At 50.4% G+C, this 17,719-nt stretch overlaps 1 protein-coding gene across 5 annotated transcripts in view; it reads right to left on the reverse strand.

The window, feature by feature from the left end:
• The window catches only part of PI4KA (phosphatidylinositol 4-kinase alpha), a 155,468-nt gene that overhangs the window by 32,161 nt on the left and 105,588 nt on the right, over positions 1–17,719 (reverse strand). For all 5 annotated transcript variants that reach the window (XM_049867016.1, XM_049867018.1, XM_049867017.1 and 2 more), the window contains 10 exons: positions 17,130–17,238; positions 16,173–16,309; positions 15,851–15,984; positions 12,372–12,454; positions 7,051–7,121; positions 6,845–6,969; positions 5,445–5,526; positions 4,937–5,020; positions 3,985–4,074; positions 1,862–1,981 (listed from right to left, as the gene is read on the reverse strand). In XM_049867016.1, the coding sequence (XP_049722973.1) occupies positions 1,862–1,981; positions 3,985–4,074; positions 4,937–5,020; positions 5,445–5,526; positions 6,845–6,969; positions 7,051–7,121; positions 12,372–12,454; positions 15,851–15,984; positions 16,173–16,309; positions 17,130–17,238 (1,035 nt within the window). The remainder of the gene's footprint in view (positions 1–1,861; positions 1,982–3,984; positions 4,075–4,936; positions 5,021–5,444; positions 5,527–6,844; positions 6,970–7,050; positions 7,122–12,371; positions 12,455–15,850; positions 15,985–16,172; positions 16,310–17,129; positions 17,239–17,719) is intronic.

Raw genomic sequence — 17,719 nt, forward strand, 5'->3', positions numbered from 1 at the left:
TTGTCATTACTACCATGTTCTCTAGCTATGGCTCGGCCCGGCATCATGGGAGACTGCAGGCAAATGACCAATTTTCACGTCTTCCCTTCAGCATCTTTTTACTACAAATCAACACAACCTACCAATTTCGTGAAAAGTAGACATTACTGGGGAAAATGAATTTCTCGATTGCTGGGGTGGGCCACAGTGTGAGCCAGCTCCCCACTGCCCTGTCTGCCCCTGACTGCTCTATGTATGACACATCGTCACCAGGCAGAGCTGGTGGAAAGGACTGTGGCCCAGCACCCAGGTGGTAAGAGATCCCATGGAGGTTGCCAACCCAGTCCTCTGGGTGGCATGACCCACTGGCCTGAGACCATGCTTCCAAAACTCTGCCCCTCTGAGGAGGCTCTTGCCCTCTGGAATATTCCGAGTGATGACAGGAGTTACTCAGTGGAGAGTCTGCAGTCTCCCGTGCCTCCCACAGAGCAGGCGCTGCTCAGGGTCTCGAGCATACCAACCATGAGGACACGATACAAAAATATCCTTCCCTGTTTAGCAACAGAAGACAGAAAGCCTAACTTGACCTAGTTTTCTGAAGACAATGATTAAAATCTTGTAGGCAAACAGATCTCCTGGGAGTCAGTTGAGCTTAGAAGAGGACTGCAAACTGTCACACACCTTCTTAGTTTATGAGTTCGCTTCTGGCCTCTGGCTGTGTACCCAAAGTGTCAAGAGTCCTAGGTCTGGGAGCTGTGTCCAGAGCTGATTTCCTGCCCCACTGCCCTGCCAGAGTAGGAGGCCCAGGGACAGTACCTCGGCCCATAAATTCGGCCACGCCTGGCTCAACTGGCCACGTCTATGGATGCTGATGTCTTTAGAAAAAACGCAATAACCTCTAGGTGAGCGCTCCAGTGATACAATCAGGAGTGAGAAGACACTGATCTTCTCTGGGCACTGCCCGGGGGTCTTGTACCCAGGGCCTGAGTAACCAGCTCTCTCCTCCTGCCTGGGGGTCTGTGGGCATGATGATAACTCACAGGGCAGCCTTGGCATCCCTCCTTCTCAGGCTCTCAGCCTCTGCATCTCTACCATGTCACACCCTCACAAGACAGGCAGGCAACCCTCCCGTTCCACGCTTTTGTGAAAGTGCAGTGATTCATGTGAGGCACACAACCATGCTCCTGTGCAAATTAACCAGGAGTCTCTGGTGCTGGTGACTGTGGTTGCCACACTCCAAAACAGCATCGCCAGTCAGAGCACCAGCTGCCAACTGCCTGTTCTGACCCTGAGCTATCATTTACCTTAGGGGAGAAGGCATGACTTAATAGCTCTGTTGGAGTCCTGTGTGGTACAGGTGGCTAGGGCACTCAGCTGCCAACCAAAAGGCTGGCGATAGGAGTCCACCCAGAGGTGCCTCAGAAGAAAGGCCTCCAAAAAAACAGCCACTGGAAACCCTAGGAAGCATTCTTCTGCTCTGATACACGTCAGGGTGCCAGGAGTTGGAGTTGACTTGCTGGCAACTGGTTGGTTGGAATGAGTCTGCTATCCTCTAACTTCATCTAGATCAGAACAGGACAGGACAGGTGACATTTGTGTGTAGTTTAGCACCTGCAGAAAACAAAACTATCACGAAGTCGAGGGAGCATGCCAGATACATGTGACTAGAGGACAACGTTGTCTATGACTAGTGGAGACCAGTTTTCGTCCACTGTGATGTGGACACTCAGAAATTGAAATGTGACTCATTAATGAATTAAGGTCAAGCCTCTATAACCCATACAATCAAAGCACCAGCAAAAGAAGAGAATGTCTGTTTGCACGGCTGCCTGCTGCCTGCCCCCGGTTTAGGAGACCTGCTCTTCAGGAGGTTTGCACCTACCCCGAGAGTTGTGTTCTGCTTGTTGTAGCCAGCAAAGTGGAGGATGCTCTCAGTGGCCATGGCCAGCCCCGTGTGCTGGGACAGTCCTGACACCCAGTTCTGATGTTTGTTCAGGTATTCCTAAAAGAGGAGAAAATGCTATTTTATTTTAAAGGCAAAGAGGCAGGCAGTGAAGGGTACGGAGTGGGGGGGGCATCGCCTTCCTACTGCCACAGTGCCCCTGCTTCAAGGGGGTGGGCGGGTCAGACAGCAGGGCAGGACAAGTCTCAGTCCTAGGGCGACACTGGGCTAACCGCGGAGGTGTAAGGTGGGACTCAGGCCTGGGAACCACAGGGGCTCAGCACTGAAGAAGTGCCAAGTACAAAGGGCCAGAGATGGGGGCCAGGCAGGATAGGCCTCAAGTGCCAAAGGGGCTTAGGGTGAATCACACAACTTCCACCAGAAAATTCTCATAAGCACGCACACAAAACGGTGCCAGGGTTAGTGGGGGTTCCTTGACCCTGGAAACCCCAGAAACCCACCCAGGAAGCTCATGGTAGTGGGGAGTCGCTGGTGAGCAGGTTTAGCAGGGAAGTACATGGACCAGGTTTTCTATCAAAGTAGACTGCTCCAGTGGGTGGTGTGGAAACAGGGATGGGGATGGTGAGGCTGAGAGTGAGAGCCTCACAGAGGTGGGCAAGGGGGACTCAGAACTGCACGGATGAGCAGGGGCAACAGGGGGCCGGGGGGTGGCCTGGGTGGTGCCTGGTGGAATACAGAGCTCATTTTTCAAGGCCTTCACTCTCCACGTCCTTCTTAAGCCTGGCCTCAGAGAACGCTGGAGAAAACAATACAGTCTCCCTATTGACCATGTTTTGTCCACTGAAGCCTTTAGGTATAGGGGGACCTCCCCTCTTAGGCTGCAGCCTTGGGAGCTGAGGCCCTTTTCCTTTACATGAACTGCAAGTCTGACATTTCTCAAATATTAACAGTTTGAGAAACTACAGCAGTCTGGAGAATTCTAGGGCAGAGTTGAGACAGATACAGGTCGTCATTTGCAGACATGGCTTAGTCATAAGGCCGCACTGTCCAGCTTACCCGTGAATCTGCCCTCTATTCTGGTTCATTCTTGTTCCACTCCTACATCTTCATGGAAGGAGGAACCTTCACAGCCACCCTTAGGCACAGACTGCGGGTCCTTGCAAGTAAGAACAGCCTCCGTGGCCCTTGGAGTTAGGGGATCTGTCCTTCCTGGATCCCAGCCCAGCAGCAGTGCTGAACCAGCTTCATCCCGAACAGTGCTGCCAGGTCACCCTCACTAGCACGCTCCCAACACCTGCTCATGTTAGCCCAGATTTCTTCTGGTGGCCTTGTCCTCATCTCTGACACCCTTCAAGGTGACTCCTGCCTGCTTACACTGTGGCGCTGCTATTCTGCCTCTGCTTGGCCATCTCTGGGGCAATGGCTTACCTCACAGTGAACCGTGTTTACAAGCCAAGTGCCGTTATCTAAAAAGACTTATGTGCACATGCATGTACACAACCCAGGGAGTGTGTCCATCACATAGACACACAGTCCATGACACAGCCCTTTGCTTCTCTCCAGCACCTTGGAGCTGCTGCTGTTGGCCCACGCCCACCCTGCCAGCTGCCCCCCGGATCCTGCATTAAGACACAGTGCCTCATGCCCCTACGACCACCAAGTCACACACCTGCCCTTCTTACCACCTCACCAGTACGCTTACTCCCGTGGTGCCTGACTCAGATCTGCCTCAGAAGCTTCCATTATTCTCAGGCACTAGCTCAATATTTTTGGTCTCTTATTTACTCACAGACTCCCCAGGTGGTACAAACAGTTAATGTGCTTGGCTGCTAACCAAAAGGCTGGAGGTTCAAGTCCACTCAGAGGTACCTTGGAAGAAAGGCCTGGCAACCTACTCCCAAAAAACCAGCCACTGAAAACCTAGGGCTCATGGTTCTACTCTAACGCTCATGCAGGTGTCATGAGTCAGAGCTGACTCGGTGGCAACTGGTTTTAGTATTCACACCTAGTGCTGTTGGTTTTGAGCTCCCGGGTCTGTATAAAGCTCAGTGGGTAGTACGGAGGGGCTTATGGATTGCTCTTTGATGATTTCAAGGGAATACCTGCAGGTGGGACTTGGTGACCGTCGGTGCCCACTTCATTGCCTCTTGTAGAATCATGCCACAGCGTGCAGCAAAGTCCTTCACGATGCTCTGGAAAAGGGGTGCCTACTGTTAAACCACCTGAGGCCCGTTTACCTGGGCTGTCAGAGGGTGGGCAGGTGCAAACTGTGCTGACCACGTCTGATACCAAGCCCACTGTCTGCAGCAGTTGCTCCCGTGCGGCCCGTGGCCCATGTCTGAGGCATGTGGTGGGACACGCACTCACAGCATGTCACACTGCCCCTGCGTAGCAGAGCCCACGAGTCAGCGATGGGAGAGGAAGGCAGGTTCCGGGGGGCAAAAACCATCACAAGTAGCACGTCCTGCATAGAGCCACGGCAGGGAAGCCCTGGGCAGGACGTGACCAGCCCAGGCTCAAGGAGCTCCCACCTGGGCTGAGGCTTCAACCCTGCCCAGTGAGGGCTCTTGAATTATAGGCCCAGCTGGGGAGGGAGACGCCTAGCACAGGATAAAAACAAACCTCCTCATTGGAGCCATTTATCTGTCGGTTTACCCACAGTAGCAAAAAGCCAAAGTCATGACCCTACACTGCGATGATAAGGAGGTCAGTATACCTCAGGGAAGCGAGGTTCGTCCCAAAAATCCTGCTTGCTCAACGTAGGTCTGAGAGGCCATGTACTGTCTTGTAGCAGGGAACCTTTTTGGCAGTTAAACCAAGAACACAGTTGGAAGCCAAAAGGACCAAGTGGAGAGTGAAGGCTTTGAGGACAGGCAAACAGAATGTGGAGGGTGCCACAGAGCACCTCGTATGAGTGACCTGGCAAACTGCACAGTTCCTTCAGTGCCAGGTGGGGCCAGGGACCAGGTGACTTCGCCTGCATACTGCACCCGGCAGGGCACGTGATGTAGTAGCAGGGAAAGTGGACATTACGACAGGCGAGTGCTGGCTCACCTCTCGGGCCTCATACGTGTCGGGAACCGTGATCCTGTAGGGGGCGTCAGGGATGTCATAGTACGGCTGGTCCTTGTGAATATCCTGGAAGCACAGGAGGATGTCCTCACCCAAACTACCCTCCAGTCTGCCCTGCTGCCCGCCACATGCATCTGACACACTCCTGAACCTGCTTGGGAGGCACCAGGGTGAGACCCGCCCCTGCTCCCCACTCAGCCCCTGTAGCATCAGTCATGGTGGGTGGGTAACAGGCTGACCAGCGCCCGGGGCCAGGGGACTCACAGCATTCAGCCCCTGTAGCATCAGTCGTGCTGGGTGGGTCACAGGCTGACCAGTGCCCGGGCCCAGGGGACTCAACAGCACTTAGCCCCTGTAGCGTCAGTCATGCTAGGTAGGTCACAGGCTGACCGACGCCCGTGCCCAGGGGACTGATAGCACTCAGCCCCTGTAGCGTCAGTCATGCTAGTCGGGTCACAGGCTGACCGGTGCCCGGGCCCAGGGGACTCACAGCACTCAGTGAAAGCGACAGGGTCTGCAGGATGTCCAGCATGGTCTTCAGCACTGTCCCGCTCCAGAGTAGGTGAGGGAACCTGTACCCAGAACCAGCTTTTAGGGCAAGAAGCCAGGTCCCCAAAGAATCCACACACCTTAAGGTGCTGCCTGGGTGGGAGAGAGCCCACCTCTGTGGCTGCCCCTGTACAGCCCAGGCCACACCTGCAGTAGCTGAGGAGCAAGGAGGTCAGGGCTTCCAGGGGGGCACCCACCTCCTAGGTGCTCTGCAGTGACATGGCCACGCCCGGTCGGAAGTACTGCCCAGAGCCCTGTGGCCTACCTCCCTCTGGTCACCTTGGCCATGCATCAGCCAGGCTGCACCCCGGCTCCCTAGTGCAACTCTCCTGCTGTTCAACTATGACCCCTCAGTACTTCCCCACATTGACATAAACAGAATACGACAGTATTTGTGTGAAACCCTGCAAAGACAAGAAGCTGCCTGCTCCTGAAAGTGCCAGGCTGCGGACTCCAGTGACTCCCAGGGCTGAGGGACCAGTGTCTTTGCACAGCTGTGACTCACCTGTGGCCCACTGCTCAAGATGCCCAGTTCTAGACATAGGCCATATGGATGCCTGGACTGGTGCTTGGGTCAGGGCCCCTGGCTGGTTCTGGAACTCCAGGACACCCTGCTATGAGTTGTAGAGGGGCTCAGTGTAGGGAGCTACTGCTCCTGGCCTCACACTGCAGGGAGGCTGGCCTGGCCCACCTTCCTGGGTCCTTGTCAGTGTGGGGACGTACCCCCGAAAGGTCTGCTCTGGTAATCAGCACAAAGCCTACAGTGGGAATGGATCAGTGTAGGGCTTTGATCCTTTTACGGACTACAACGGTCCAATCCTGCTGGGAGTGAGGTCGCCAGTGTTGGGGACCTCTGTGCTGGCACTGGGCAAGGACAGCTGTGCCTCCCAAGAGTGAGACCAGAGGGCTCTGTTGCAGGACAAAGCACAGGGCCAGGTCCTCCCAGGGCAGGTGGACATTAAAGACATAAGGGGACATTACACTCTGAGATCAGCAAGACATATATTGTCTGTACTTTAAAACTGACAACTCAGAATAAATGCAAGTCTCAGAATCACAATTCAAACCCTGCATAAAACTCATGACACTCTTGATTCTGACTCTGTGTTTCTCTGGACTGATTACGGAAGGATGATTTCCCCTGCATCCCAAATCACAAAAGCTTATCACTATTTAGCTGAAACCTATCGTACACTCACACACACTATACTCACACATCCATTCGCACACTCACACACATGCACACTCACACACCCACTCACACACATGCACACTCACACACCCACTCACACACATGCACACTCACACACGCACACAGCATTAGAGGGAAAATGAACTCACTTATCCACCAGGCCAGACAGATACTTGTCAGCCACCCTCCTTATTCTCTTGTGGATGTGGTTGAAGTTCACCAGCAGGAACTGTGCGTGCCGCTCCAACTCCTCTTCGTTCTCCTTGGTCTTGGCCTAGACATTCAGAAGAGACCGCACAGTACATGTCCTATAAACGCCTCTAGCAGACACTGCTTTCCCTCTGACAAGGCTTACTTTCTCTGCCATCATGTTCAGGAAGGCGTCAAACACTTTGTCGGCGACGGCAATCACACACTGCATCATCCCTACAACGAGAGGGAGGCCCTGTCGGTCAGAGGTGTTGACAGGAAGGGGCCCAGATACGTTCAAACTTTTTATTCTGAAATCATTTTAGACTTACAGAAGAGTTGCAAAGACAGTACCGAGAGCTCCCACACACCCTTCACCAGCCCTCCTAATATTAGCTTTTTGTATCGCTATGGTGTACTGGTCAAAACTAAGAAACGGATGTTGACACAACACTAGTCCCTACACCTCAGACTTCATTTGGATTAGCCCAGGTTTTCTACTAATGTTACCTTTCTGTTCAAGGATCCTACGCTGCACGCAATTGTCCTTTCTCCCTAGTCCCCTCTGATCTGTGACAGTTCTAGTCTTTCCTTGTCTTACGCGACTTTGACAATCACAAAGAGCACAGACATGTTGTAGAATCTCTCTCAGTTTTGGTCTCCCTGATGCAATCTCATGATTGGAGAGGTTTTGAGGAAGAATACCACAAAGGCCACGTGCCTCGTGCCTCTCTTGTTGCCTCCTATCAGGGGTACGTGATATCAACATGTCTTATCACGGTGATGTTGACCTTGATCACCTGGCTGATCAGTTACTCTTTTTCCCTTTCCATACTCTGTTCCTTACAAAAGAGCCACTAAATCCAGCCCATACTCAAGGCGAAGGCACTTGCATTACCTCCTCAAGAGAATTTGTGGACAGGTGTGAAAGCCACTACAATCATTGTGAAATATTTTGGGGGAGATACTTTGAGGCTACGCAGATCTCCTGTCTCTTTTTTGGCACAGTGGTTAAGAGCTACAGCTGTTAACCACAAGGCTGGCACTTCCAATCCACCAGCCACTCCTTGGAAACCCTATGGGGCAGTTCTACTCTGTCCTATAAGGTACTATGAGTCGGAATTGACTCGACAGCAATGGGTTTGATTTTTGGTTTTAATTTTGGCCTCCCACATAGACCCTGCCGGGAACAGGTATTCCTGTTGATTCCAGTGGCGTTACTGCGGGGATCTTCTATTCCCTTACTCCTCCTCCTTTAGTAACTGTGATTCTTCTGAAAGGAAGGTCTGTCCCTTCTTTCCCCTTTGTTTATGTGTTCAATCATCTATTTGTACCAGTATGGATTCAAGGATATTTATTTTCTTCCTTGGGCTATAATCCAATACTCTCATTATTTGTTCCTTAAATTGTTCTGGCTTTGGCTATTTTGGGAGCTATTCCAGGGTTGGCACCGCGTCCTTTTGATATGCCCTCATTGGTTTGTTTTCTGACACATCTTGCATTTTCCCTGCCCTGGCTTTAGAATCAACCGTTTCTCCAAAGAGCATGGTTTCCTTTCACTGGAGACTGGGTATTTTAGAAACCAAGCTCTGGGCACTGGGTGTGTTCACTGCTACTTTAAAAAGCAACAGAACACAGTGAGAATCAGTGCAGATGAAAGGACTGTTTCACACGCTGCAGTGCTGTCCTGTTTCTCCAGCATCTTTAACTAAAACCAAACCGGTTGCTGTCAAGGCAGCTCCAACTCAGGCTGACCCCACCTGTGTCAGTGCAGAACTGTGTTCCACAGGGTTTTCAGGGGCTGATTTTCTGGGAGTCGCTCACCAAGCCTTTCTTCCAAGGCGCCTCTGGGTAGATTTAAACCTCCAACCTTTCGGTTAGTAGCTGCGCACATTAACTATTTGCACCACTTGGGGACTCTGTCTTTACTAGAAGAGTGAAATGCAGGACTGTGGGATCATCACGGGCAGAGAGACCAGGCAAGTGCTCGCACCTCTGTGCTGGAAGCATAAACAAACGCGCCTATCTTTGTGTTACGAGAGTGAAAGGGCCCCAACACAGCTCTCAGAGCTGGAGAAGTGATGCATGTGACCTGGACAGATGCCCGAGGCAGAGAAAGGCTGCCTTCTGGAGAGGCTGTGTGTGTAGATGTGGGGGTGGGGGTGAGATCTTATCTTGGGGGTGTGTGTAGTGTAGCTGTTCGGAAACAAAAACAAAAACAAAAGCTAAGTTCCTAATAATCAGTAAACCTGATAATCAGCTGCCGTTTTCATTTAAGTAGATTTTTACTAAAAAGTCACTCTTCTCTTTGGACTCAGCTGCCGGACTGCAGGTATGCTGATTACAGGGCAGCTGACAGGTGGGCAGGAGGCTCCTGCCAAACCTTCCTGGCTCAGCTGGAACACACGGAGGCTCGGCTTAGGGCTGTACAGCGGAGGGGAGGTCCTCCCCTTCTGAGGGGCTGTGAGACGTTTTATATCACCTCTCCTGGTCTGTGTAGAAAATTCAGGAATAATACATGTCTCCAAAGACCAGAAATTATATTAGAAGCCACATTTCCTTCCCATCTCTCATGTTTTAGGAGAGAAAAGGAAGAGGGAGTGAATTTAACTGTTATGCATTCATTGGCTTCATCTAATACTATGCTCAAAACAAAAAGAAATCTAAAAATCAATGCGAAATCATGTGGAAGAGTACAATGCACGGGGACAACTGAAAGTGTCTGTGAAGAGCAAATCTGTCCCCAGTGCAGTTTAATGTCCTCTTATGACACAGCAACGGAAAAGCAGAGCTCAGGAGGACATGACGGAGAGACACCTGGCTTCAAAGGACTTTGAGTCAGTCCCAGATATCCTCGGTTAGAGGTTCTCGGGTCATGGTGGGGAGTGGCGGTCTCCGCTTCTTTGTGGCTTCCTTTCCCTCCTAGAACCAAAGACTCTCAGCGTGTCCCAACTACTTGGCACAAAACAGCTGCTAAATAAATAAACAACGAGTAGCTCGATGAGGGGAGTGAATGAATGGACAGCTCAGCCAGTGGTTAACAGCATCTGTACTATACCCCCGGAGGTCCCTGGATGGTGCAAACCATAACTGCAAAGTTGGCACTTGGCTACTAACCACAAAGTTGGTGGTTTAAATCCACCCACAGGTACCTCACAAGGTAAGCCTGGCAAATCTGCTTCTGAAAGTTCACAGCCATGAAAACCCTATGAGCCCAATTCTACAATGCAACATATTACCATGAGTCAGAATCGACTTGACAGCAACTGGTACTATCTCTCCAAGGGGTCCTGGGCATGTGTGTGGGGCCCTCTGGGAAGGGGACTCTACCTCTCCTGTGTCCTGTACCCCTAGTGTCAGAAGCTTCCTTCTGTAGAAACAGCCCGTCTGCCTGCCTTTCACCCCGGTCGGCAGCTTGTACCGATCCTTCCGCACACTCGCAGCAGAGGGCGCGTCCAGTACACCAGCCTTCCTCAGCACCCCACTGGCTCTCGGCTCCAAGACAAGTTCCTGCACTGAATTCCTGCCTCTGTGGTGCAGGAGCAAGGATTGCTCTGCAAAGAACTCAGTAGAGGGAGCTCTGACATGACCAGCATCCCTCAGAGTCCCTGGAGTGATTTTGTCAGAAAGGCTTCTTCAAGCATTGATTTTTCTCCAAAAGCAACGGCATCAGAAGCCTGTGGGGATTATTTTCTCCACTGAATGAACAAGTCGATAGGTTCTTCCATGTGACAAGGGCTTCTGGCATGGACAGGAATATTAACTACTAGTTGTAGTTTATTAATACTAAACTTATTCATCTTAATAACCTATTAATTAGCATTCCTCAAAATACTGACAGAGTTAATAAAATCAAACTTCATGGATTTAACCAATTAAATTTGTTCAAACATTTAAACATAATTATACAATTAATAATTTAATTAAGACATAGGACTAATATTTCAGAGTCTCTTAAATTTTTAAATACCTTATAAATCAGCACACAGGCTAATACGATGATGTTGAAACTTATCAGTGCCCTTACACTAAAATTGGTCAACAGGAGTCTAGACTATACATTTAACCTCTTCCCCTTGCTGTTTCTATTTTAGCCTTTCTTCTTATTTTTACTCCTATTCTTACCTTAGGTTTGCCTTACTACGGTTTCAGTAACTATATTTTTCAGTTTTCCTACCACCAGTTAGTTACTGTTCCGTCGATTCCAACTCACAGCAACCCTGCATGTGTCAGAGTAGAAATGTGCTCCATAGGCCTTCATGGCTGATTTTTCGGAAGCAGATAGCCAGGTCTTTCTTCTGAGGTACCTCTGGGGTGCACTTGAACCTCCAACCTTTTGGTGGGCAGCCAAGCACGTTCACCATTTGTACCACTCAGCGACTCCGGTCTTCCTAGGAACTGGATAATCTCGGTTGAGGCTGGCTACACTGAGACCCTGTGCACTCAGGGTCTGAGGACATGCTGTGCTATGGGGCTTGTGAGCGTTCGTGTTTCATGCAGATTCTCATTCTCTGAAGCGTCCCCAGAAATGATGCAGTTCATAAACCGGACATGGCCCACAGACTGACTGACGGCCCGGTCCCCTGTGGCCAAAGAACTATTCGCGGGTCGGACTGGGGTCCCATCACCCAGCAGGGTCAACGCTGAGGCGTGAAGTCCCTCACTAGTTAGGGCGCCTGCCTACTCTAAGGGATGGTGTCTTCATCATCTGTGGGACAGACTTTCTACCCAGCCGTTCTCTGAGGCCAGGCGTGACGGGTCCCCCCTACTGCTGTGACCTGATTTTTTCCCAGACCGCGTAGCCCAGTTGCAGCTCACACACGGAAACAGCTACATGTCTGTACAGCTACGGGTATAAATGCCGAGTGGACGGAACAAAAACCATACGTATCCTAGTATCTTCACCCTTCTTTTATAATGACAACTATCTCCTTATGCATTTTATACTAAACTTTGTTTTTTTGGAGGAGAATTACAAACTCGCACCTTTTGCAAAATAAACTTGTCTCGATTAGCCAAGAGAGGGGAATAAAATACTGTATTCCTGTTCGAACTGTGACAATTTGTCCACTGGGAGTCCCTTTAAATTGGTTGGTTGGGTTTTCATCCTGCTCCTGACGTTTTACAAATATGATTGCTCCCTGGCAACAAGAAGTTCTAGGTCCATCAATGACCAACCAAGGTGCCCTGGTTCTTTCAGCAGAGGAACCAAAACCTAGGTGCTAGAGTGCACTTGAGAGGTGACAGTGGGCACGAGTGACAGAGCTGCTGCTCTGGGGCCTCTTGGCAGTGGTAGAGCCAGAAAGGTACTTCTCATTTTAAGGAGAGATATGTTTTATACCAATCTTTCCAGTATAATATATGGTTTCCTAAAACTATTTTCTCCACGTAGACAGAAAACAGGGAGTAGTGTTCCTTTTACAACATTCGTCAGGAATATTATCTACAGCTCAGTTCAGCTGGAGGGCACCACGATAACACACTTACCTGATTTGTCTTTCTGAATAGCCTTATCCTCAAAGTAGCAGAACATCACCTGAAAGCGATCAGGGTCTGTTGAACGCAGCACCCTAACAAGGAGAACAGATCTGAGTGAATGAACATGGCACCCTAACAAGGAGAAAAGACCTGAATGAAGGAACGCAGCACCCTAACAAGGAGACCAGATCTGAGTACATGAATGCAGCACCCTAACAAGGAGAACAGATCTGAGTACATGAACGCAGCACCCTAACAAGGAGAACAGATCTGAGTACATGAACGCAGCACCCTAACAGGGAGACCAGATCTGAGTACATGAATGCAGCACCCTAACAAGGAGAACAGATCTGAGTAAAGTGTAGCAGCGCTTCAGTGGTGGAATTCTTGCTTTCCCCGAGGAAGACCTGGGTTCGATTTCCGGCCAGTACACAGCATTTGCAGCCGCCACCCACCGTCAGTGGAGGCTTGTGTGTTACTCTGATGCTGCACAGGTTTCAGCAGTTTCCAGAGTATGATGGACTAGGAAGAAAGGCCTGGTGATCTATTTCTGAAAATCAGCCAATGAAAACCTGTGGATCATAAAGGTTTGATCTGCAACCGATCACAGGGATGGTGCAGAACTGGGCAGTGTTGTGTTCTGTTGTGCATGGGGTCACCATGAGTCAGGGCTGGCTCAATGGCAGCTGACAACGACAGCCTGGTGTGCACTTTCTGGAAGACGCTGCAGACGGTGCATTTGCATTCCTCTGACCCAGCAATTCCGCCACCAGCCACAGATCGTAAGGCGGCAGGCACAAGGAGTCTCGTAACAGCACGGACTGTACTACCCCAAATGGAAACAATTTAAAGTCCATCGGCGGGAGGCTGGTCAGATAAACCAAAGTACATCCACCTGGTGACATGAGGTATTATCCAGCCACCAAGAGGAGAGCTCTGTACGTGCTGTGATGGAGAAACGCTGGAGGCGTACTGTGCGAAGACGCCAGGTGCAGGGAAAATTCATGCAGCACGGTCCCACGGGCGGTTCTTCCCAAGGTCTGTAAGGGTGTTGAGTATATGTAGGACACACAAGCTTGCATATGTAAAGAAGATTTCTAGGATGGGAAATGAGAACATTACCAGCAGGTTTCTCTGGGTTGTGGGAATGAGGAACTCAGGGCTAGGAGAGGGAGACTTGGTATTTCCCACCTTCAGCATTTTCTGAGCTATTCCAATTTTTCCCTCTCTTCGTTTTGTGTACCATGGACATCTTTACTTTCATAGTAGAAAACATCTTTAATCTTGGAGGGAAGGAGGAGAGAGGAAAGAAATGCCGGGCCCTTCAGAGTGTAGAAGGCTCTGCTAAGACCCTCGGCCACGTGCTCAGTGCTGCACCAACCTTTAACCACGTAAGTCTACATCAGGCAGGCTAGCTGCATTAACTACACACACACTCGAGTGCTGACATGCACACAGCCTTAAAGTAATTTCTTACATTTTCCACTTTACTTTTTAAAAAAGTTCTCCTTACAACCCAAAGGCTTTACTCAGGTCCTTGAGTAAAGACATCTGGGCTTTTCCTTGCGGCTCACAGGCCTCAGCTGGGCACCCTTGGAAACCTGGCAGGCAGCCCAGGGTGGGAATTGGGCTTGTGTGAGCCGTCCGCAGCCTGTGTTCTTAAGGGTCTTCCTCTGCCAGGTACTCAAGAGCCTGCCCTGAGAGTCACTACACCCACCTGTGGCTAGCCTGCGGTACAGCAGACACCAGTCCTGCCTTTGTGCACATGCGGCTGAGGGGTCCGTGACACCTCTCCTACCTGTACATGCTAAGATTGAAACCATGTGTTTGTTCTGCTTTGGCTTGGCTTGCTTTGTTTTCATTGAAAACATATTTCTTGGAAAAAAGACCAGAAGGAACTATAGTAACATGCTATAAGGGACACTGGTGAAATTAGTGGGTTTTTTTCCTCTACTTATCTCCAAGTTTTTTGTAATGTTCACACATTACTTTTATAATTGAAAAAAATACATTTACAATGAAAAAAGAAAGTGAAAACTCCCTCAGCTCTGTGGGACTTGGGGAGGAATGGGTCATGGGGGATTGCTAGTTTTCAAATTCTGCTGAGTTGTGGAGGCTACGGTACTGCTAAGAGACAGGGAGGTGGTTATAAGGTGGCCCAATCCCACGTCAGCCAAAACAGCCTAAATCTATTTGATATACTGAGCTTCCATGTAAGATTTCTATTACCAAAGGGTTTCAAGCCACCTAAGAAAGGTTCAAACACTGACTTCCAGTACTCCTCCTTTTAAGAACTAACACTTCCCTTTTCAAACCATTTGGGAAAGAAATTATTCTAAGCACATTGCATCCCTCCTGTGTTTTAAACAAGCTGGGCCTTGGATCGATGGCATGGAATTCGGTTTGGTAGCTGGCGGGTGGGCTACAGCCCAGATCCGCACTGGCTGGCCAGCAGTGGGCCCTCTGCAGCCTGGCAGCTGCTGGCAGCATGGCATTGTGGTCAGGAGAGTTTTGGGGATGAATCCAAGTCAGGGGTTACTGCCTTGGGCAACTTACTACTCAGTGTCGCAGTTTCCTCAACTATTAAACGGGTATATTACAGCTGATGTCATCATACTGACAATTATAGATTGTAACAGCTCCTTTAACTGTAACGCTGTCTGTGGTGATAGCTGCACCCTGAGCATCAGGCCACCTGGGGAGTTGTTGCTGCCCAGGCCCCTTCTCATGTGGCCTTTGTTGGTGGCACTCAGTTGTGGTCCTGGAAACCAGCCTAATGAGTTTCCTAGGGCCCTTCGCAGTGAGGGCAGTTCCCAGGAAGGGCTCTTGCCCACCACGTGGACTGGCTCTGCAGCCATTTACTGTGGGTGCTCAAGTGCCTGTTCCATGTGAGAGGCGGGATGACGGAGTGTAAAAACTTGTGTGTTTTCCTGTCTGGAGGGGAGCTGAGAAGGCAGAGGGGGTCAGAAGCTGACTGAATGGACACCAAAATAGAGTGGAGAGAAGGAGTGGGCTGTCTCATTGGGGGAGAGCAACTATGAGTATACAGCAAGGTGTACATAAATTTTTGTATGAGACTGACTTGATTTGTAAACTTTCATTTAAAGCACAATAAAAATTAAAAAAAGAAAACCTGTCTGCAGATGTGGTGTCTAGTGCTCGCAAAGGAGGGGCAATCAGAAAAGCACAGGGTTTATTTATTTTTTTTAAGAAAGCTTGATGTCTTGGGAAACCCGCTGCCCTCAAGTCGATTCCATCTCATAGAAACCTCAGAGGACAGAGTAGAACTGCCCGACAGGGTTTCCAAGGAGTGCCTGGTGGATTTGGGCAGCTGACCTTTTAGTTAGCAGCCATAGCTCTTAACCACTGTGCCACCAGGGCTCCATGATGTCTTGGAAGGAGGTAAAAAAAAGTTCCATGCCAAGAAGGGCACAGAAATAAAAACACAGCTCAAGTATGGATGTGTAGGAAGGCAAGGGCTTGCATACCTCATATATTCCAGTCGGTAAACAGATAGGAGATAGGTGGACATGGCGAAGTCCAGCTTGTTGATGAGGGCGGACACTTCGGGAGGAGGGTCCAGCAGGTTGATGATGGTGCTGCGAAGCTCGCTCAGCTCAGCCTAGAGGAGACAGACATTCTAAAGGGCTCCATGTGCATCCCCGCTCAGGGGAAACGAACCCCCCTGGTTAAGAACATGCGTTAACAAGGACAATGAAAGTATCTGCTCTAGTCCTTCAAGGGGGTTTAACAGCAGCCAGCCTGTATCGGGTGTCTGCTGCAGGACTCTCACAGAACAGGCATCCTTACCGGGGTAACTGTGTCGTTCTTCATCGCCGAGTTGTACTGTAGGACAGAGCGCAGTGGCTCCTTGCTGGGGAAGGTGAGCAGGGGAGACTTGGTGGCTATCTCACAGACGCCCTCGTACCACTCCTCTGGCCAGAGCCCTGCAAGGGAGCAAACAGAATGGACACCTCCGCCTCAGTAGGAGCACTGTGGTAGACTAAAAATAAAAAATAAAAAAACACAAAGCAAACCAGTTGCCATTGAGCTGACTCTGACTCAGGGCAGGCCTATGTGCGTCAGGGTAGAACTGTGCTCCTTAGGGTTTTCAAAGGTTGATTTTCAGAAGTAGAACGTGAGGCCTGGCTTTCAAGGGGCCTCTGGGTGGACTTGGACCGTAGTGGAGTGGACTCTATCAAATTCTAGTGGTGTGCGTCCTTTGTTTTAGCCAATTATCCCAAACAGGGGGGCAGTGATGGTTCAACAGCAGAGATCTTGTCTTCCATGCAGGGGACCTGGGTTAGATTTCTGCCCAATGCGCCTCATGTGCGGCCACCACCTGTTTGTCAGTTGAGGCTTGTGTGTGGCTGTGATGCTGAACAGGCTTCAGCAGAGCTTCCAGACTAAGAAGGACTAGGAAGAAAGGCCTGGCTACCTACTTGTGAAAATTGGCCAATGAAAATCCTATGGATTACAGTAGTCTGATCCCATCAAGCACACCAACTTGACGGGAGCTAACAATAATCCCAGACATGCGGCACAAAACTGAGACTCTACCTAACTGGGGGTTAGGTAGTCTAAGACATGCAGTTGTCTCTAGGCCTGAACTACCTCTGGGAAGCGGAACACTGGCACATACCTGGGAGCAGCAGCTACATGTGGACAACTTTGAACGTGTCCACATTCATCGTTAGGTTGAGTCCTAGCTCACCTTTTTTCTCAGTCTGCACTCGGCCGTCCCCGGGACAGAAAGCACCAGCCTACCTGAGCCCTCCACAGCGAACCCCATCAGGACGGAGTAGAGCCAGAAGTCTCGGAAGAGCTTCTGCAGCCGTGGCTTCGCTTCCTTGATGGGCGGCAGGCGGCGGGTGAGCTGTGTACCAAGGAGAGAGGGAGGGAGAAGGTGCGTGTGGTGCTCACACAGCCTAACACTTGCTGGAAGAGGAGTGGCTGGAGACCTGGTCCCCAGGGCACTCTCAGGGACCGGGCCCATCAAGGGTGGGAAGGCACACTGCACACGAGTAGGCTCGTGGGTTAAGCACCGGAAGTGGCCTTCAATCTTTTTCAGGAGCAGACTTCTCTGGCAATAATCTCAGGCAGAATGCCAACACGTAAGGCAGGTGAGAGCAGGACTGCTAAGACTCAAGTGTGAGGGCTGCGCCCTGCATCCCTGCATCCACCAGAACCACATGGCAGCAGCAGCAGGAGGAGGCCCGTCAGTAAAACTAGGTAAGATGGTTATATCTGCTTACAGATATAACCTGGCTGGATGGGTTGATGCTCACAGAATTCGCGGCTGGATATCTGAGTTCCCGTACAGGGATATTCACCCTGTGGGGAGTGAGACCATGAAC

The sequence above is a fragment of the Elephas maximus genome, chromosome 22, assembly GCF_024166365.1.
Source record: "Elephas maximus indicus isolate mEleMax1 chromosome 22, mEleMax1 primary haplotype, whole genome shotgun sequence".
NCBI lineage: Eukaryota > Metazoa > Chordata > Mammalia > Proboscidea > Elephantidae > Elephas > Elephas maximus.